At 43.4% G+C, this 22,034-nt stretch overlaps 1 protein-coding gene across 1 annotated transcript; it reads left to right on the top strand.

Annotated features, from left to right (window-relative positions):
- Positions 1–2,730: 2,730 nt before the first annotated feature.
- On the top strand, positions 2,731–20,345 carry ampd3b (adenosine monophosphate deaminase 3b; the record flags this gene model as incomplete). Its single annotated transcript, XM_084451187.1, has 15 exons — positions 2,731–2,788; positions 10,410–10,635; positions 10,911–11,088; positions 11,322–11,487; positions 11,860–12,079; positions 12,418–12,547; positions 13,150–13,344; positions 13,649–13,780; positions 14,004–14,167; positions 16,552–16,678; positions 17,245–17,408; positions 17,747–17,867; positions 18,521–18,694; positions 19,018–19,128; positions 20,058–20,345. The coding sequence occupies 15 exons, from the start codon at positions 2,731–2,733 to the stop codon at positions 20,223–20,225; spliced, it is 2,334 nt and encodes a 777-aa protein (XP_084307313.1). The 3' UTR covers positions 20,226–20,345.
- Between the last annotated feature and the right edge of the window lie 1,689 nt (positions 20,346–22,034).

Below are 22,034 nucleotides of genomic sequence, written 5' to 3'. Positions count from 1 at the left end.
ATGTCTTGCCATGCACCTGCACCTCGTCTCCTGCACCTCGGCTCCCTACGATCCTCATTAAATCCCTGAACCCGCTCTGCCTACCTTCACGTCTGTGTTTTAGGTCCTACCTCTCCTGCTACACAACCTAACATATGATATTGTATTGTTACCTAAACCAATACTCTTGAACAAACTATCAACATGCTATTTTTGTTTTTCCATTTTGGCCCCTGTGATAAATTGTCATCGGCTAGTGAGATGAAGTCGTGAGATTCACACTCAGAAAGTCAAGGTATTGGCTCGAAACAGAACTTTCCACATGATATCATCTCTTCAAATTGACTTCCTGTCATTCGTCCCAATTTGAAATGAATGGTTGAATTAGTCTCTAGACATTCTTATTGAGTGATTTGAATGTACTTGAGACATCAAGATTTGGAAAGTTTTCTCATAATAGTTTTCTCTCAGAATAAACAGTTCTCAGTGAGGACCAATGATGGTGATTCTACAGTATGTTGTCTATAAACTATGAGTGACTTGGGTCAGAGGTCATTGGGTTGTGGTAAGGGCACCATGACTAATCATGTAACAACACATTACATCCCATAGGGGGCCTTATGGCTACATGGTTTCAGGTAAGAACAAAGTGGCATGCAGTGCATACTGACTGACTAACTTTTGGTACTTCATCAAAAAGATTTGATTTGATTGGAATATCAAATGTTTGCTCAATATTTACATAGTGATCATAGTGAACTCGCTCATGCCCCTGTCCACTGGCATACATGACAAAGCTATGACCAAATAAGGAAGTATGCAGTTTGCAAGTAGTTATCTGTTCCCAGAACGGGTTTGAGAAAGAGAAAAAAAGAGAACAGTAACATACAGGAAAGGAAATACAGTAGTTCATTGTAACCAACCTCAAGCTTACTGACAACACAATAACATAGGCTATCAAATGACACGGCTCTTCTCTTTTTCATTATTTTATTCACCTCTAGTGAACAGTAGAACAGTAGACCAGCAGGGAAGGAGTTAACCGGCTGTGCTTCTTCTCTCCAATAGTCACTTCTGCTCAACCACGTATCTACCGTGGCAGCTATAAGGGCCGGCAGCCACAGCCCATACCGCTCCTGAGGTGTTTTGTCAAGGTAAGTCCACCTTTGAGATGCACTGAACAAGACACTGTTAAATCCCTCCACATCTGTTGGTACTGTATAGTGTGCTACACACACCCAATTACTTATTATCTCTCTTTCTCCCACACACACACACCTCCTACCTGTTACAGCACCCTGTAGCTGTTTAATGTATGCCACACCTTGACAGACGTTGTGTGTAGTATGGTGACAGAATGGAAAAGTCGAACAGCTCTTTCTCTTGAACATTGATTGAATGGGAACATCTCATTGAAATTGGTTGCTAAGTGATTGCAGTCTCCTGTCCTCGATTGTGTAATGATACATCAGTCAAGTGGTTGATTTGAGTGTTTGTTAAGCTAGGCTACCGCTGCATTCCATTCTCAGGCTGGGACTTGCTGCAGAGCGCAGGCATTTCCTCAGTGCTGGTGCAAAGTGTAGGCATTTCCTCAGATCTGCATCACACTCCTATTGTTTAGATACGACTTTGGAGCTGAAGCTCTTAGCTACTGTGACAAAGAGATCAGTAGTGGAGATAGTAATGCTGCGAGGCCCAACACAAATGCTATTAAGGGACCGTTCGAAATTTATGGGAGGCGGTCACTGAAGGACTTTCGAGTGCTCGGAAATAAGAATGCATGACTCTCTGACAGAAATATATTTTCTTTGGAAAAAAAATAAATATATATTGACCCTGAGCTCCCGCACCAAATAGGCAATAGCCTATTCAATATGGTGTTAGGCTACTCCAAATAAGAAAACTTGAACGCAAAGTTAAAATTGAGTCATCCACACGATTGCTGTGTGAGGCAGTTGCATCTCCAAAGCTCGTTTGATTAATCTCGGAGTCTTCCGTTTTGAGTCAGCACAGGGTTAAACAGACCGCCTCCGGTGTCTTATTTCTACTTGCGAGTTACGAAAGATGCTGTATGCGCCCACTGTCTGCGTGTCAAAAAGAAACCATAACTTAACGCCGGGTCATAAAACAGCTTGCTGAATTCCGAAACGCTGAAGAAACACTTTTATTTAGATCGTTTCAAATGTGTATATGACCCTCCCCTGGACTCAAATTAATAAACAACAATTTTGACAATTTTTTTTAAAAGCATGACCCTCCCCTGATTTCCTCCAGTTACCCCCTCCCATAACTTTTGAACGGTCCCTAACCCTAAATGGATGGGACACAGTGTTGCATGACTGCAGGGGAACAATACTTAACCACCTCTGGTAACTTCAAAACAGGAAACAAAAGTCAAGATAACACCTTACAGACACCAGCTGTTCTGTCTCAAGACCAACGTGTTTCTCCTTACTGTTTCTTCTAACCACACACTCAACTGTAGCCCTATGAAAAGATGTTCCAGACAGAACTCTTTTTTGGTTCTGTGTGTGCATGCAAGCATGTTTTGAGCAGCATAGAATATTGCCAAATAACAGTTTAACAGTGTTCAAATGAGACATTTCAATGACTTGAGTTTCAATGACTATGAAGTGTTGTTATGCTAATGTGTTCTGCTTTGTTGTTGTATGTTGAACTTTCTGTTATATAAAAGACCAAGAGTTGCTGGCAGTTCAGTCTACTGGTCCCCCCACATACTGTACCAGGAAGATGAGTAGAAAAGACACTCACTTCTCCAAGCAGCAGTCCACCCCCAACTTTGGGAAAGGTTAGTCTGCAGTACTCTATCTACCTTACACACACACACACACACACATACACACACACACATACACACACTCGCAGGAATACTAACAAACAAACAGTCGCTTACGTGGAGCACAAACATGATTGTTTCCTGAACTTAATGAGCTAGCCTACTCTAGAATTATTTTCCCATTGCTCAGCTTTGCCCAACTTTAGTGCTTTCTATAGTCCAAGGTATTGATTAGAGCGCGGCTCTGGGGGCAGCTAGGGTAGGGTGGATTTCACACAACCAATGTGACCACAGGGGTGCAAATTTAGTCTGCAGATCTACTAGCTAGCTACCGTTCTAGTGAACTAGCTAGTTATGTACCATTCTACTTTCTAGCTTACTACCTTTCTAGCTAGCTAACGTTCAACGTATTGGCCACCCCTGATCTAGTGTGTAGACTCTTACGATTAAAATATACAATATTTAATTTAATTTAAACCGTTATTTATACTCGTAAAGCACTGAGGTTTCCCTCATTTACAGTGTTGAGGAGTTCACACAAATACATAAATAACAACAGAACAAATACAATACACAATAATAATAATAATAATGATTATTATTATAATTATAATTACAAACAGTTCAAGGTTGCAAGTACAGGTCAAAGTACAAATGTCAAAAGCCAAGCTAAAAGACACTGAAATAGTCAATATTTATCACATAATCTTTCCCGATGATGTAACCGTTGTATAAAAGCAATAACTCACTATCACAGCATAACCTGGTATATTGGTGAAATACCACACCCTCTAATGATTTATTGCTTCAATATTTTTTATTATGTTGAACGTATGATGATTGATGCTTATTTTTATATGCAAGTCATCTGTGCACCATCCACTGAGTCAAATTCCCCGTATGTGAAAATTTACTTGGCAAATAAACCAGATTGTGATTCTGATGTACACATGCATACAGTATGTGTGGACTCATGACATGGATGACTCAAGGCCTTGGGGTTTGTTGACAACATGTATGGGCTAAGCAGAATAGAACAACATAAAACAACATGCACAGACAAAAAGAAAAAAAAACTAAAAACGGAACATCTAAGCCTGCTTGCGTGAATACAATTCAGGGTGTCTGGGCTCTTTATGGGAGGAAACACGTGTGACAAGCTGTCTAGGGGAGCAGAGGAAGTCCAGTTAATTTGCATTCAGTGCTGCTGTAGTGTACAGTATAACAGCTCAATATGCCTCTTACCCCTTTGTCACTGACTGAGTAACTATAACAGACTGCGTCGCTCATCAGTATTGCTTTTACCATAACTTGGGTTACCCACACACTGGTCTTGAACTGGGGTCCTCTGACTTAGAAACACATGTGACCACCTCTCATAAACACTGCTGTGGGGATGAGATGAAACAACAGAGCCTAGCCTCGATGACAAAGTTGTCATGGCAGATAAGACTGGCTCGCTTATCTCTCTCTCACTGATTGGTGGCTTTCATTTCCTGCCCATATAGAGGCCTGTGTTGGTGCAGCAGAGACACGCTAGAACCGGTTTGCCCTGTAAGTTCATGTGTATATAGAGTCATCGCCAACACCTTTTGTGCATAAAGTAGGTTTCAGTAGGATGATGTTCCAAAGGTTTTGCAACTGCAGCATAATGTTTCACACCACATTGTGATCAAATATGGGAGAACTACAAGAGTATTCTTGCGTCATCTTATTGTTCTGCATTATCATTTACAACAGTGTCCTCATTGCCCATATCTGCTAACTATTCGTCTGGGACAGCTCACAGCCAATGTCAATGTCATTTTATTTCTATAGCGCCATTCATACAAATGAATGTAGCACATTGTGCTTTACATTAAGAAAAGAGCTGGATAAAAACATAAATCATGTAAACACAATGAGAACAGATTTAAAAGGAACAGTAAAAATGTTAAAAAAAAAAAAAAAAAATAGAGAATATAAATTAAGAACAGTTCAAGATATTAACACAGGTACAGTTATGCTATATTAAAAAAAGCAATATTAAAAAGGTATGTTTTAAGATCTCGCTTAAAAGTTAACCATGGTCTCAGACATTCTCAGGGCAGGGTGTTCCAAAGGCTGTGGGCATAGGAACTGAAGGCTGCCTCCCCATGCCTCTTAGTCCTGGCTCTAGGAACCATTAAAAGCTCAGTGCCCGAGGATCTACCTACAAGCTGTATTTCAAAAGCATGTTTTTAGGTGCATGTATGGATTTGCATGTATAGACTAATGAAATCATCTTAAAATCTATTCTAAAACTGACAGGTAACCAGTGTAGTGATTTTAAAACGGGTGTGATGTGAACCCTACTAGTGGTCTTTGTAAGAAAACATACTGCAGCATTTTGAATCAGCTGGAGTTGACTAAGCACACTATTTTGTAGGCCAGACAGGAGAGCATTACAATAGTCCAACCTGCTCGTAATAAAAGCATGTATTAGTCTTTCAGCATCAGTCTGGGAGAGGGAAGGTTTCACCTTGGCAATGTTTCTCAGGTGATAAAATTAGGTCCTTGTCACATTCTTTATATGGGCCTCAAAGCTAAGATCAGAGTCCAACACGACACCAGTTTCAACAATTTGCAGCTAGGAAATCATTTAGCTGTTTGAGTACAATTTTTTTCTAGAATTTTACTTAAAAAAAACAGTATTGCCTGTCCTGCAGGGGCTAGTCCATTACATTATACAGTGTGAAGCATTATATAATACAGTTCCTCAGGAGGACGGTTTGTTGCAGGAAGGAGCCATGCCGGAAATGGGGAAGTGGAAGGAAAAGGCAGGACTGGACTGGAATGCAGGAGACCTTGTATGGTACCAGGGAGTGCAGCGCTTTAACAAGGAGGGGTCGGGCTGCTCCCTGTTGTTTTCCTGCAAACAGAGAAAGACCAATAGAGGCTGGCAGTCAGACACACATCAGCTGTAAAATAAATAAATACGTAGAAATAACTAGAACTCCCCCGAGAGCTCCTCTGCTGTCCTACTCTTCTTCTTCTCCTGTAGCCAAAACGACGCACGACTGAGAAGGTAAATCACACGCCCCACTGAAACCAGTTTTCTCTTAGCTTTGTGTTTTTGCATGTCCTTTTGGTTTCTTGACAGTTCTGCGCTTCAAAGTCGGTTTCCTGGTCTTGACTGTGTTTAACAGTAGCCTACATGGTGTTTTGTAATCTTTTGAAAAGATTATTTACTGTCACAGTGTGCCCTGTTCCAGTGAGTTGCATATTCTTTTGGGTATTAAATGTTGTCTAAGTAGCACAGTGTTCTATAAAAACACATTCTGTTCGGTCAGGAACTCCGGCTCTTTTTCTGTGAATGGCCTCTTAAGAGGGATGATACTGAGAACCTGGTTAAGCTCAGCTGTCAGGCAAACAAAGTGAATGCTGTGGTTGTTTTCATGCCATCAGCAGTGTCAGACTCTGGGCATATAGTGTTAACATAACGGTCAATGCACACAGACTTCTCTGTTTAGTAGAGCATCTAACTAGCCTACCACAAGGGCGTCATTGAGAGCAGATCAGTGGCAGAGCACTTTCTGTCTGTAATATTCTGATTAGGTAAGCATGACTTCCTCTGCTTCACTACCCTCTGCCCTTTCAGACTTGTGATGCTTAGGAGGTCAGAGTGTTTCACTCCGCCAACGATAATGCTGTCTCACCCGTGTTCTGAGAGCCAGTTGTGTCATGCCAGCCCCGTCACCATGACTCCACCCAGCGCCCTAAAATAGAGGTTAAGAGGGATACTCAAGACCACAACAAGCTGCTCTCACACAGATGGGATTGATCAGCAACAGAGCAAAGCAGGAGAGAGAGAGACACTGAGCGGTAGCCACAGAGAGACACAGTGAGACAAATACACCAGCAGAACTTGTAAAAGGTTTGAGAGAGACTTGAAAGAGTCAAAGAGTGACAGCAGACCAATAGAGTCATCACAGACCAGGGTCACATCACTGGCCAACCTAGACATAACAAGAAGGTAGAGGAGACACAAGGTGCCTCCACAAAGTCTGTCAAAACAGAGTCTGAGCATCACAATAGTGATTGGGGGAGTCAAAACAAGACACTCAGACTCACTACAGAGTCTGACAACTTCACTGCTGGGAAGTAGAGACTCGTCAAACCGAGGCTGAAAGCCACATATGGCCCAAATCGCTGTGAAAGGTAAGCGAGAGACAGAGCTACCTGTTGTTGCGTGCTGACAATGGGAGTGTTGTGTAATGTTCTTTATGTGTGATCGTGAGGGTCAGCGAATACCGGTGGCTCAGGGCACTTTGAGGGTCAGGATGTAGTGGATGGGGCACTTTCTGAATGCAGCTAGTTGACAGAAGCCAAATAGTTTATGCTGAAAAGGGCTATTTTCAAAGGAAAGGAAGATACTACCAACAATAACGTAGGGTGAGTCGACAGTTTGATGACACTCATTTTGCGGGATTGTGTGGCGGTATTGACCTTCCCACAGGTGCAAAGTTATAGTGATTCCTAAAAACAATCCACTAAATCACTCTGTTATTGTGCTCATGGAAACTTACCCGATACAGGCGACAGCCTTGTTGCGTGCTACAGAATATGGGTCAGACAGTCATAAACAGGATGTGGTTTGGGGTCGTCTGTCCATGACGCTGGCCAGCTGTTACACTACACACATGCTAGGAACCCTGTTAGGAATGCAGCCTGTTTAAAGGCACCATACAAATGGAAGAACAGGCTGAAAATAGAATAGAATCTTTTGTCATACAACACAGGATGTGGAGTTGAAATTATTCTCTGCGCTTAACCCATGTCTCCACAAGGGAGCGTCCTATCTGTAGGCGCTTGGATTGTTGAAAGTTCTCAGATGGATTGGGTTTCATGTCAACATGAGAGACTCAATAGCACAGCTCTCAGTGCAGACATGAAACCCTATATTTCACAAGCATAGAAATGGAACACAGCACCAGTGTATCAACATGTCTGATATGCTGTGGTGTTGAGTCATTTCTATTCTTGTGAAATATCCGAGTCACCAAGGAGCCTGAGTAGTGAACTGACCAACTAGTGAACCGATCTACTCTCAGATGCTTTGCTATAACAGGAGCAGTGATATTATTAGCGATTGTGTTGACAGGACGATTAAAACAAGAACACAACCACATTGAGGTCCGGGCTGAATAGCAGCTGAAAAGGTTTCACCCCTTCATCTACAGTATCAAAAGACTGGGCCAAAATGAGAAATATAGCATCTACAGACCTGGAGCATAGAGATTCATGAGTCAGCAGTAGCACAATCAATATAGATGTTGCACCCTTGAAATTAGGCTGTCCACATCAGTCCATCTTACTTCTAGGCAACTTTACTGAGGGTTGGGTTTGTTTGACAACCTAACTAGTAGTGTAGATAGTGTTAATTGTAAAAAAATAAAAATATAAACATCTGTTGTACACCACTCAGCTTCACGTGCGATTAGAGGATTAGTTCACTCAATTCCAAAGCACAATATACAATGTTCCAAATAGCATCTGTTGCTGAAAATAAAGCTGTTTCCCAATGCAGGAACTCAATATTTAAATGGAGGAACTTCTTTGTTTTTGTTGTTTTATCAATTCCTTCTTGTGTAGGATAGACAATAGTACATTGTCTCTACAATACTTCAATATCTGTCTTATGAGGTATGCATTTGTCAAATATAACAACTTTGTTTTTAGAGCGGTACAGTTCTAGGGCACAACATGCAAGGGCAGTTGAAATGGAACCTGTGTCTACCCTCAAAGGTCATGGGAACCAAGAGTAATGGCCTGTGAATAGCATTACCATGGTTTCTCAAACAACAACACTGTTTGAAAATGGCCTTTTACAGTAAAAGTGGACCCCAAATTCAGTTAACCCTTAATTTTCTGTCAAAGTTAAGTGAAGAATGAATTGGATCTAGTCACAAGACGGAAGCAAAAGCAAAATACAGTACATCCAGAGACCTCTACTACTGTATACTATATATACTACTATATCTACTACTATACTCCCCTAGTGGCACAGTGGTACAGTACTGTACTTACTCTAGCACTGTTGCCTAGCAGCAAGAAGGGCCTGGGTTCAATTCCCGCTTGGGACGATGTCAGCACTGGGGATGTTCTCCCCAGGGTTGTCGGGTACTTAGGTGGGTTATCTCTCAGGCCTTTCTGTGGAGATTTGGCATGTTTTCCATGTATTCTCAAGGGTTTCCTCCCGAGAGCCCAATACGAAAAACATAGAGAAGAACAGAAGCTCTTCAGTCCGGTCCCTGACCAGGACTTGGACTGAGCACTTGGGCTTGGTCCCCGGGCGCCACTGACGAGGCTGCCCACTGCTCCTGGCTGCCCCTGGAGGAGGACAGCTTGGATGGGAAAATGCAGAGGACAAATTCCACCAGTGACCCCTGAAGTTGCATATGTGTGTTGTGTGATGTGTCGCCGCTCATGTGTGTAATTGTGTGTGTCACTTGCCATGTGGTGATTTAAAGAGCCCTCGAAGGCCGCATGTAATAATAATCATTAGGAAATATTACCTGGGAGCTCTAGCAAGATCAGGATGGTTGTACGAGGTTAATGTTCAACAACTGCCCTTCAGTTACCATAAGTTATAAGTCATAAGTAACCTTACAACAAACTTTTACTGCTGCCTGTGCCTGACATTACCACAAACCAGGAGTACAGTCAACATACTTAATTTCACTCAAAAAATAAACTACCTATATTCATTACTTCAATCACTGTTCTCATCATTCATGATTATTCAGTTTCTCAGTAGCCCATTGGAAAATCTTAAATATGTAATTCCTTAAGACCATCTCAAAACATGTATGGTTCCAACATAGACGTTAGTCTAGAACTCTCTGGTCAGGTTTCTCTGTGTGTTTATGAAGCTCACCTCTTCAAGTAGTCTGCATTTCCTGAAAGTGTGACCCTAACATTAAGGCCATAGGCCACGCTGTCAGTCCAGGGGGGCCGAGTTGCTGATTGGTTCTGTTTACTGTAACCCGATTAAGACTGTCACAGCACAAGTGGGTGCTCAGTTTCATGAACCCCAGACCGAGGACATGTTTACTGCACTGATTTATGCGGAGCTGTTGCAATACATGCCGCCCCCCCCCCCCCCCACACACACACACGTCATTCACATTGCCTTTATTTGCTGCTCACATTAAGATAATATTAGTCTTTCCCTAACCACAGTAAGTTGTCATGTATCCTATGACCAATAACACGCAACATGAGTTTGGTTTAAATATGCTCAGTCCACCCACAGATAGACATTTACAATTTGAAGGTGTTGTGAACATGCTGGACTGATGCATCTAACAAACAAGGTTAGGATACAATAGGTGCATTGGGAAAAAAAAACAAGGGCAAGTGTACTGCATCATGGTATTGAAAAGTAGCCTACAGTGCAGCCCAGCCAAGTCCATTCTAGTGCAGTACAGTGCAGTACCACAACAGCAACATTTCATTGTGACTGTACATTACACCGTGCATTACAGTAACACCATAACACCATACATTACATGTGACAAATAATCTTTAATCTTACCGTACAGTACAGCATTCTATCAATCCTGCTTATCTCTCTTAACACCCAGAGCGCCCGTTCTCTGTCTTCCCCCAGAGATGCCGCGCCACTTCCCCAAGCTCTCGCTCAGCGAGGTGGACGAGAGTGTGCGCCTGCTGGCGGAGCGGGTGTACGCCTCGGCGCTGAAGGAGGAGGAGACCAAGGACACCCTCTCCATGTACACCGTGCCCGAGGACTGCCCCATCGGCCTGAAGCAGGACCAGGAGAGGGAGCTGCTCAAGGAGATGGCCGAGCAGAAGCACGCCGACGAGATTGCCAAGAAGTGAGTAGGTTGAGGGGACTGCCAACAATGTAGCTTGATAGAAGGGCTCAACGCCTGGACCCAATGTGCCCAGAGGTTGGTGCTCAGCATCCTTCATTGTGAAAAGTCTAGTCTGATGAATGCATGGATACTGTTTCACAAATATTTCACCAACCTAAGATTATTGTAACTCGGTATTCTCACTGTATTCTTTTCTTTGAGAAATAAAGATGAACTGGCCCACATTGGTAGTCTAAGACCGAAATATCCACCGGGATTTTGTTCCATTCGCGCAGGAAGAAGAGCTTCAGGATGATGCGTTCCCAGTCTGTGTGTCTGCAGTTACCTGCCGGCACAGATTGGGCCCTCTCTCTGGTGTCCCCCATGATATCTCCCACCACACCTGATCCCAGTGTCCCAGAATGCTATCCAGAATTCCAGAGGGTCACCATCAGCGGAGACTATTGTGCCGGGGTAAAATCGACCATATCTGACCGTAGATACATACTGTATTATACCATAAATCGTCGTTTCATTAGACATCATGAATGGATGTGTACATCACAAATCACAAGAGTACCATGAATTGCGTAATGCCAGATCAAAGTTACGAACGACGACGAAAGCGAACAATGTTTGAAGGTACTTTTAAGGAGTCACCAGTTCTGTATTTCTCTGTTCTGTATCTGTGTATTTGCTCCCTCAAGATCACGGTGGAGGACTATGAGCAGGCAGCGAAGAGTCTGCTGAAGGCCTTGTTTATCAGGGAAAAGTACTCTCGGCTGGCCTACCACCGCTTCCCCCGGACCGCCGCTCAGTTCCTCCGCAGCGCCGAGAACCAGAAGTGGAAGGAAGAGGATGAGGTCCTACCAGGTACAGGGAAGACCTCGCAGTCCAACCAAATTGTTGATTGGTTGTGTATGAGATACTGTAGACGACAAGATTTATGGGTCAAAGAGCTCTCGGATCCATTTTGCTTTGACGATCGAGAGCATCAGAACACGGAATCCGGTCTTGACAACTACAAACGTGGAAAAGTGATGACTACTAAGCCTGTCGCGATAAAAAGAGTAGAACCCACACACTGGTACGCTCCAGAATAAACTTTGTGACTATTGCCTAACCCAGCACCCCAAGAAGTGATCTTTCCTACTTAAGCCAGTCACTCATGCTCAACCTCTCTGTTGTTTCTCCCTTCCTTGTCGTTTCACTCTCCTTCCTGTTCGTCTTCCTGTGACCCCGCAGACATCATCCCCAGCCCTCGCGACGGCGAGGACCCCTACACCCTGGAGGGCATCCCCGAGGACCTGAACTACGAGCTGAAGATGAAGGATGGCATTGTGTACGTCTACGACGACGCGGAGGCGCTGGAGCAGCAGCAGCCCCGCAGCCTGCCCTACCCCGACATGGAAACCTTCGCCATCGACATGAGCCACGTCCTCGCCATGATCGCCGACGGCCCCACGTGAGTGAACGTCCCACACGGTCGTCCTAGAAGTTACAAAAGAGGTGCTCTTGTTCAGAGTCGTTTGTTCTGCTAAGTTCGTATTTTACACTTACTTCACCTGTTGGGCAATTTCAAAACTTTGACATTAGGGGTAATGTTTTTGTAACAGAATGGTGTCTGCAACTTCTGCAAATGTACATTAAAGGTTGGTTTGGTTGGTTAAGGCTATGTGACACCAGGGTCAGTGTTCTAAGACAGTGCATTCAGACCCTATTCAGAGCTCTCTGCGGTGTGATTTGCATTCTGTCAATCATCATGGCTCTCATAACATAAATTCTTATCATATGACCTTATAGGAAGACCTACTGCCACAGACGTCTCAACTTCCTGTTCTCTAAGTTCTATCTCCATGAGATGCTGAACGAGATGGCAGAGATGAAAGAACTGAAAAGTGTGCCACACAGAGACTTCTACAATGTCAGGAAGGTTGGTGCTTTAGATATTGGTCCCTAGATGCTGTCTGCCAAGTTTCATGCAGATTGGTGAAACTTCCTAGGAGGAGATAGATTTTAAGCATTTTTCAAAAAACTTAAAATGGTGGAAAATCGACATGACCAGAAATGATAGGTTCCTGGGCAAATGTGTTCTTTGTGAGGAGAGACATATGTGTGCAAAGTTTCATGACTCTAGTTCAAACAGGGCGTGTGATATGCCTGTTCAAAGTTTACAATTACAATGGTTTGCTATAGTGCCCCCCTTTGGCCAATTTATGTAAAATCCAGTCCATGGCTTCTTGGCATTACCTCTACCACTGTGCAAAGTTTTATAAAAATCGACCAGTTGGCTATTGGTGCTGCCATTGACTTCCATTGAGGAAAAATAATAATAGGAAAACTAGGTGCTTGGCCCCTAATAAAAAAGCACTCAAAAGTTACAGAAAAGGGATACAAATGTTCAAGCTACATAATGTCTTCTATATTTTGCACACTCTTATTTCTCAACCAGCCCTTTAGAACCGACAGTACTAACATCTAACTGCCATTTGTCTCTGAATGGACTGCCATTTGTCTCTGGTTTCTTGCTCTCAGGTGGACACACACATCCACGCAGCTGCCTGCATGAACCAGAAACATCTGCTGAAGTTTATCCAGACCACGTACAAGACCGAGGCCAACCGCGTGGTCCTGGAGAAGGCTGGGAAGAAGATCACCCTCAAAGAGGTGTTTGACACCCTGAAAATGGACCCCTATGACCTCACTGTAGACTCCCTGGATGTGCACGCTGTAAGAACATTCCCCAAACATTGGGGTTCTACATTAGCTACGGTTACAGACTAGGACGTACAGTCTGTGAGAACATCCCCAAAATGTTTTGATATAACATTGTCTAAGATTACAGCTGTTAAGATCTTAGAATACATTTAGTATCATTATTTATTCTCTAGTAACATATTAATTTTCAAAGCATAAAATCATGATATGATGGCGTTATTATACCGCCATGATGAATATTCAGTACATACTGTCTGTTAACAGTTTTATATTGACTGTAGGTACAAATCCCTTCCTCTTCCCTGTCCCCTCTCAGGGAAGACAAACGTTCCATCGCTTCGACAAGTTCAATTCCAAGTACAACCCTGTGGGAGCCAGCGAACTGCGAGAGATATACATCAAATCAGACAACTACATCAAAGGGGAATACTTTGCACGTCTCATCAAGGTACAGTTTTCACACCTCATCACCAAAACCTCCGGCTCATAGCCAACATGATTTGCAGCGTGTGAAACTATAATTTCTTAAGATATCAATATCATCATGACATTTTGCGTGGCATGTCTTATAGAGAGCATTTAACACTTCACTTACACTAAGATATGAGAACGTTTTTTTCTCCATTCATCATGGAAATCATCCACTTCTCGCTGTCCTCCTCCTCTCACAGGAAGTGGCTCACGAGCTGGAGGAGAGTAAGTACCAGCATGCCGAGCCCCGTCTCTCCATCTATGGGCGCTCCCCAGACGAGTGGGAGAACCTGGCCTCCTGGTTCATTCAGCACAAGGTTCACTCCCCCAACATGCGCTGGATCATCCAGGTCCCCAGGATCTAGTGAGTGTTGGAGGAACAGCTCTAGGAATGTTGTCCTGTCTCAATTGTTGCAGGAGACTAAACAAATTACACACAACTTGGAGTCTAAAGTTAATAACAATGATAATTCATTGTATTTATACATTTTATTTACAAAGCAATTTTCATTGTCAGAGAATCTCAAAGTACTGAAACAATCACAAAGTCATTAAGAATCAAATCAAGTTTTATACTTTATGTACAGCGCATTTCATACACAGAGGCAACACAATGTGCTTTACAGAGAGGAAGAGGGGAGAATGTACATAATGATCCTACCCCTAATTTTCCAGAGGAAAGCAAAAAAACAGTTCACTCAGAGGGCCAAAGAAGGTGAACTGTAAAAATTCTTCCCTGACCTCTCTCAACGAGACAATCGAGCAAACTCCTGGAAAATAGGGACATTTTATAGAGCACTACGCATAGAATAAACTTTACATTAGAAACATAGCGCTATCAGGAAAGAGTAGATAAATAATTTCAGACTCGTTATCTACGTAGTAGGCCACCATACAGTATATTCGGTGTCCCAGTAAATCATTTTAGGATATATATGCATATCACATGATAAAACACAGAAACAAAGCAGAATAATTACCATGAGTGCAACTGAAAGTTACAGTAGGAGAAGGGTTTTGAATTCAGTCCTGTAGGGGACAGGGAGACAGTGCAAAGATGCCAGGATAGGGGTGATGTGGGTATATTTCTGCACTCTCATCAGGATCCTGGCAGCACTGTTCTGGATGTAATGGGGCTTTTGGAGGCTCTTGGTTGGCTCTTCTCAGCATCAGACAGGATTAAGGAAGGTGGGATGGAGTTTGGCAATGTTTTTAAGATGGTAGAATGATGTCTTTAGAGATGTTTGATGTGGGTGTTAAAAACCAGAGAGGGATCAAACTTGACACCGAGGTTGGTAATTGAGGAGAAGAGAGCGATGGTTTGGCCTGCAGTGGTCAGGTGGGTTAGAGCGCTGGACCTGGTGAGGGGTGTCAACAAATAGAGCCTCCGCTTTGCTGCTAGTTAGTTGAAGGACGTTTTGCTTCATCCATGCCCTTGTCTCCTCAAGGCAGGTGTTGAGCCATGAGCAGGCAACAGAGGGACTTTGGACAGAGGACAGTTTTTAAGTACAGCTAGGTGTCATCGGCATAGCAATGGAATGATATTTCATGCCTGCTGATGATATGACTACATGATTTATGAGTTAAGATGACAAGTTCACAAGAATTGATTGTGATAATGAGAAATTCTGTACCTTTCTAATATTTGTGGCAAGGATTTGCTCCTCTGGGCCTCTACTGTAGGTCCACAATGAAGTCCCATGAAGATACAGCAATACTTAAGCAATTGACCACTCGAGGCAGTGGGTTACAGGGGATTTTACCACAGCTACGGGGCGTTGTTAGGCTCGACGTGATAGCGGAGGGCCTAAAACCCCCGTAGCTGTGGTAAAATCCCCTGTAACCCACTGCCTCGAGTGGTCAATTGCTTTTCTACAACGGTTACTACATATATATATTCACAAAAAACACTCAGTAGTACCATTCAATCATTTATTTACTGATCATTCTTATCATTTTAGTATTTACAAAATATTCTGCGATAGGCTATAGTTCTGAATTAAATGGTTGCCAGGCAACATAGGCTATCTCACCTATTTGGGTTGGCCTTGTTCACATAAGCCATAAGGCATAATTCGGGTTGTTCACGTTTATTTGAATATTTCCAGCTATGGTGCAGTTATTAAAACAGTTCTCCAGAGCACTCGTTTTTGCTGGTAGGGGTGTGGAAGTGTTGGAGTCGGACTGATGTTTTTTTGTAATAGGATACGAAAAAGGCGAGGTTGCTGCGAGTGGTTGCTATGCAAAGCATAGCCTACCGCTTGATTTTATCAATGGCCTCGTGACGGCGCATTAATACAAATTGGTTGCTAGCCAATCAGAATCAAGTATCCAAACTTTCCGTTGTAAAAAATGAATTAGAGTTTGATTGAGTTCTCATGTGAGCTAGTGATACAACACCATAAAGAACATGGCAGCTTCCAGTGGTGCTACTACTCTATCTGGATGTGCTACTGAACATTCTTTTGTTATCTGTGCGTCATGACTAAGTAAGGGTGTGTCACGTTACATTTTAACCACTGCCATAGTCTTTTTCACTGATTACTATTTGCCTTTGACCTGTAAATTCTTATGCCTTTGTTTGATCATACCAATGATGGGCGTATGTGGCGCACAACACACTTGTTTTAATAGGGCAGCATGTAACTATTAGCATTACTAGTGTTTCAAAGTGATGAGACAAATAACCTTGAACTTGCCTCTGATGTTTGTTGAGTTTCACAAACTAACAGCTCTTCTGTCTTACAGTGACATTTTCAAGTCAAGGAAGATAGTTCCCAACTTCGCCAAGATACTGGAGAACGTCTTTCTCCCACTGTTTGAGGCCACAGTCAATCCTCACAAGCACAAGGAGATACACGTGTTCCTGAAATACGTGAGTGTTTATTTTTCTTGCGGGCACCTAAAAAAGAATGACCTGGACTGAGATTACATTTACCTATGCTGATATTACATTTACCTATGCTGATATTACATTTACCTATGCTGATATTACTGTACATTTACAGTACCTATGCTGATATTACATTTACCTACTGTATACTAATATTACATTTACCTATGTTTATATTACATTTACCTACTATATGCTGATATTACCTTTACCTATGCTGATATTATATTTACCTATGGCCTCAACACTTTTGAGGGTGTGCTTATTTGTTAGGGGAGAACCACACACTCTTGAGAGAATGAGAAATTAATTATAGCTAATTATTTTCAGATTTGGTTCTGCAAAAGTCAGTTATAGGTTACAGCAGCCAACTCATTACAGTAATACAGTATATGCTGTAATGGTTCTGTAGTGGGGTCTTAATAATCTTATTGATAGGGTTTAAAGTGATCAGGTGTACATCAACCACCAGAGTAATAGACACACGTATGGAAATATGAAATAAAGTGAATCTTGGAATACAGTGATCTGCTCTCTCCTCTCTACAGGTGACGGGCTTCGACAGTGTGGATGATGAGTCTAAGCACAGCGACCACATGTTCTCCTACAAGAGCCCCAAGCCTGAGGAGTGGACCACTGAAGACAACCCCCCCTATAGCTACTACCTCTTCCACATGTATGCCAACATCATGGTGCTCAACAACCTGCGCAAGTAAGTAGTGGCACGCTCAAGCTTCCTGAACATGCTCCAACTACTTCCTCCTCGGTGAGGAAAACTAGTTGACTGCCATTGTATCTCTCTCTTTAACCCACACAAGTCGTCATTGGCACACATGGGTGTAGCACAGTGTGATGTGAGAACAGGTTATCATTGTGTAGTGCTATTGTGTGAATTGGTTTAAAAAAAAAATCAGATCAGGTTAGTGGAAAGTTTGAGTCTTTAGTGTAACTGGCCAGGGTGTTAGGTGACAGTCTTTATCTCTCCTTTGTTATGTTATGATGGGTTTGATAGGAATAATTAAACTAATTTGGCTACTCCTTGTCCCTCAGGGAACGAGGGCTAAGCACCTTCCAGTTCCGCCCTCACTGTGGCGAGGCTGGCTCCATCACTCACCTGGTCTCTGCCTTCCTCACAGCAGACAACATCTCCCATGGACTCAACCTGAAGAAGGTCAGAAATGTCACCCTTGATCCTGTGACCTTTGACTGTAGATCACACTGCGCTCTGTGTGTTACCCCACAGCAAAATCAAACAGCAGCACAAAATTAATGGATTGACATTAGTATCGTCTACTAGCTCGATAAAGATATTTTTTTATATACTATATGTATAATAGTAATAGATAGTAGTACAGTAATATTCAGTATCCAAATGTTAGCCAAGTAAGCATCTCCTTTTAGCCTGATATCACACAGAATTGTCAACTCCTTTAACGTCATTGCTGATGCATTGCCATGAAAACCATACCCAGACAGCAATCCGATCAGGGCCATATACAGGCCAGATCTGGCACTTGTGGCTTAATTCCGGCCCATTTATGGCCCAGATCCGCTTGCTATCTGGGTAGACAACATAATGACAACACAGAGTGAAATGAAACAGTGATGTCATCGTAGTAGGCTACTGTTATGGATGTACTTTGTTTCTACTACCAACTACTACCAATCGTCCTCCAAGTAATGAGTTCCCAGAAGCTCTCACCACCTCACAAGTCGCATTGTCCGAGCGCACAGCTTTCCACAGAGAAAGTCTTTGGTTCTTTAGCCTTTCTAGAATATTTGTTTGAGTACTCCACTAACCGCCCACATCTGTCCATTACCCAGAGTCCAGTGCTTCAGTACCTGTACTACCTGGCCCAGGTGCCCATCGCCATGTCTCCTCTCAGCAACAACAGCCTGTTCCTGGAGTACTCCAAGAACCCTCTCAGGGAGTTCCTCCACAAGGGCCTGTGTGTGTCCCTCTCCACCGACGACCCCATGCAGTTCCACTACACCAAGGTCAGAGTGTGACCCAGTACTTTATTCATCTGCTCAGTCACGATGGGGCTACTGGATTCTGGCCTACATAGAAATACTGGGGTCTTTGGTATGGGTCTTATGTCTATCTATCTACTTACATAGTAACCTGCTTGAACCTATATTTATAGTTCTGAATGTTCTAAATAGCACCACTCAAATTGGACACATTTCACCCACAATATGTACCTAAATTAATAAAATGTGTCTGCAGATTGACACAAACAAGGCTTTGGCGCCATTATTCCAGACTGTCCAGACAGCGGTATGTTCATGGTGTGTGTGTGTGTGTGTCTCTGCTGTAGGAGGCCCTCATGGAGGAGTACGCCATCGCAGCCCAGCTGTGGAAACTCAGCACTTGTGACGTGTGTGAAATAGCCAGAAACAGCGTGGTTCAGAGTGGTCTGTCTCACCAGGTACAGTCATACTCAGCAAACCACATTCAAAGTTTTGGGGCACTCAACGGTTTTTTACGGCACATGGGAGATACAAAGGACCACTCTGTGGCACATCATTTGGTTGTGTCCTAATTTGTATATTATCATTGCTAACTCCCATAACTGATAAACTAGCTAGGTTCACCAGGAAGTTAACCATTCATGCTATAAGGTATTTTTTTTCACAAAGTGTAATATACTGTCAAAGTTAGTTACAGGACTAGTTTGGTATTTAGCAACTAATATCTCAGGAGTGCACAGTCTGACATTTGGGCTTATGATGTTCAATACCCAAATAGTCCTTTAATATACTTCCAAATTTGTTTTAGGTCGTCTTCTGTGGGAGAACCCTCCAAAGAACCCTTTTTAGTTTCTGATAAAACATCGTGGTTTCAGCTAGAACCTGTGTTTGTTGAAATGGTTCTACCCGGATCTACGTTCATTTAACGGGTTCTTTAGAGTGGGAACAGAAGAATCCTGTTATAATCTAGATAGCACTAGATGGCAAAAGTTCATAAACTAGCCAACTACTGTAGTTTAGGATCAGTCATCTGCTGCCCCAGATAGCAAGCGGATCTGGGCCATATACAGGCCAGATCTGGCCCTTGTGGCTTAGTTCCGGCCCATATATGGCCCAGATCCGCTTGCTATCTGGGGCCCCTACCAGGAGGAGTTACAGTGTGAGAATGATGAGGAGCTGTTGAGAGCTTGCTGAGGTCACCTGTACCAGTGCCTCTTTCTGTTGCCAGACATCACTCATCAATCTTATATTAACCACAATGACAGCTGATCAAACGGACCACAAGTCAGCACCCACCACCCGATCACCGTCTGCAACCTTCTCCAGCATGCTGTACCACTGAGGTGGGAGACACACTCATGTCCCTCTCCCCCCCGTCTCCCAACAGGAAAAGAAACATTTCATCGGCGTCAACTACCTGAAGGACGGGCCGGAGGGGAACGATATCCGCCGGACGAACGTGGCGCAGATCCGCATGGCGTACCGCCACGAGACCCTGTGCAACGAGCTCAGCTTCCTGGTGGAGGCGGGGAGGACGGAGGCCAGTGCCGTGTAGGCGGAGTGACGGCCAGCGTGACAGTTGGTCCCGTTCTAGAACATTCCCGCTCTGAGGGAATTTCTGATGATCAGATTCTCTAGTTCTGATTCTCTAGAATGCAACCTGCCCTTCCAGATAAATCACTGATCTGACATGAATGTAACAAATGTATGGAACGACATGTTTTACCTATCCAAGCACAAGAGATCAGAGATCTCAAGTATGGGAGGAAGGGAGGTTGCATGCCTGGGCAATCTGAATGAGGACTGAGAATATGGCACACTGTTGTATGAGTAAGGCTGTGCCTAGAGCCTGCACCACACCATACCATCTCATTAACTATTGAGCGTAACCTCCAGTCACCATGGTAAATAATCACAGGTGGACTCCATCTGTCTTTATCTACTGTCAGGAACATACATAGTCTGAAAGAGGACTGTACTGTATATATTTTTAAGCATTTTCCATGTTTGCATGTGGAAATACCAAGAATGTTTCTTTTTTTTCTCTTTTTTTTTATTTTTTACACGACTTAATGAAATATTGAACCATTACTAAGCCATTGCTGGTTTGCCCACAGAAGAGCAGACTTTCATTGCCTTGTTTTTTCTTCTTTGCCCCTTCAAATAATTTGTTTTATGTTAATAGTTTATATAGTTTTATGGGCTGTTAATGGAACACAATGTCCCCTCAGGGCTGTCTCTTTAGCAAATGCTAGGTTTGTGTGTGATAACTTGGTGAAAGATGTTAGTCATTATATTCTTGTGAACGCTGTAAAACTGCACTTAGTGTTGGACCTTTGTCAGAGTATGAATCCTGATTCAGAGTGCAAACTTAACTTTTTTGTACTGCAATTACAGGGCTTACCTGAAAGAGACTTTGGTGATATCCCTGTCAAAATAAAGGTTAAATAAAATAAAAGCCACAAATAAAATGTGCATACAGTTGTCTAAATGTTCCCATTCTTACTTTTGTATGTTTAAAAGGGATTTTTTTTATATGACAATAAATTGGTTCTTAAAAATGCAACTTTTTTCGTTGCTTTTTGTCGTGTGCATTGTATTGCCGGTGTTCACTGACATCTTCAACACCTCGCTAGAGACATGCCATGTACCAGCTTTCTTCAAGACCTCCACCATCATCCCCGTCCCCAAGAAAACAAGGATCACAGGTCTCAATGACTACAGGCCGTCGCCCTGACCTCTGTAGTAATGTGGACGACGCAGTAAATATGGCCCTTCACTATATTCTACAGTACCTGGAACACGCAGGCACCTATGGACCCAGGATCCTGTTCGTGGATTTCAGCTCTGCTTTCAACACGATCCTCTCTCCCACACTGGACATGCTCTCCCAGCTGTGCGTGCCTGACTCTACCTGCAGGTGGATCACTAACTTCCTGTCCGACAGGAAACGGCACGTGAAGCTGGGAAAACACATGTCGGACACCAGGTCCATCAGCACCAGTTCCCCCCAGGGCTGCGTCCTTTCCCTGAACACCAACAGCTGCACTTCCAGCCACCAGTCTGTCAAGCTCCTGAAGGTTGCGGACAACACCGCCCTCACTGGACTCATCTCTGAGGGAAAAGAGTCCGTCTACAGGTGAGAGATCGACCAGCTGCTGTCCTAGTGAGGCCAAAAAAAACCTAGAGCTCAACACAGATTGCGGCTGACCCCTCCCACCCCAGCCACAATCACTTCGTGCCACTCCTCTCCGGTCCATCAGGACCATGACCGCACACCACAGAGACGGCCTCTTCCCCACGGCCACCAGCCTCAACAAGGCTCGTGTCCCCCTCTGACTCCCCTGCCCAGACACTTGCATGA

This window comes from Borostomias antarcticus (assembly GCF_949987555.1).
Source record: "Borostomias antarcticus genome assembly, chromosome: 16".
NCBI lineage: Eukaryota > Metazoa > Chordata > Actinopteri > Stomiiformes > Stomiidae > Borostomias > Borostomias antarcticus.
This window is presented reverse-complemented; position numbering and strand designations above follow the sequence as displayed.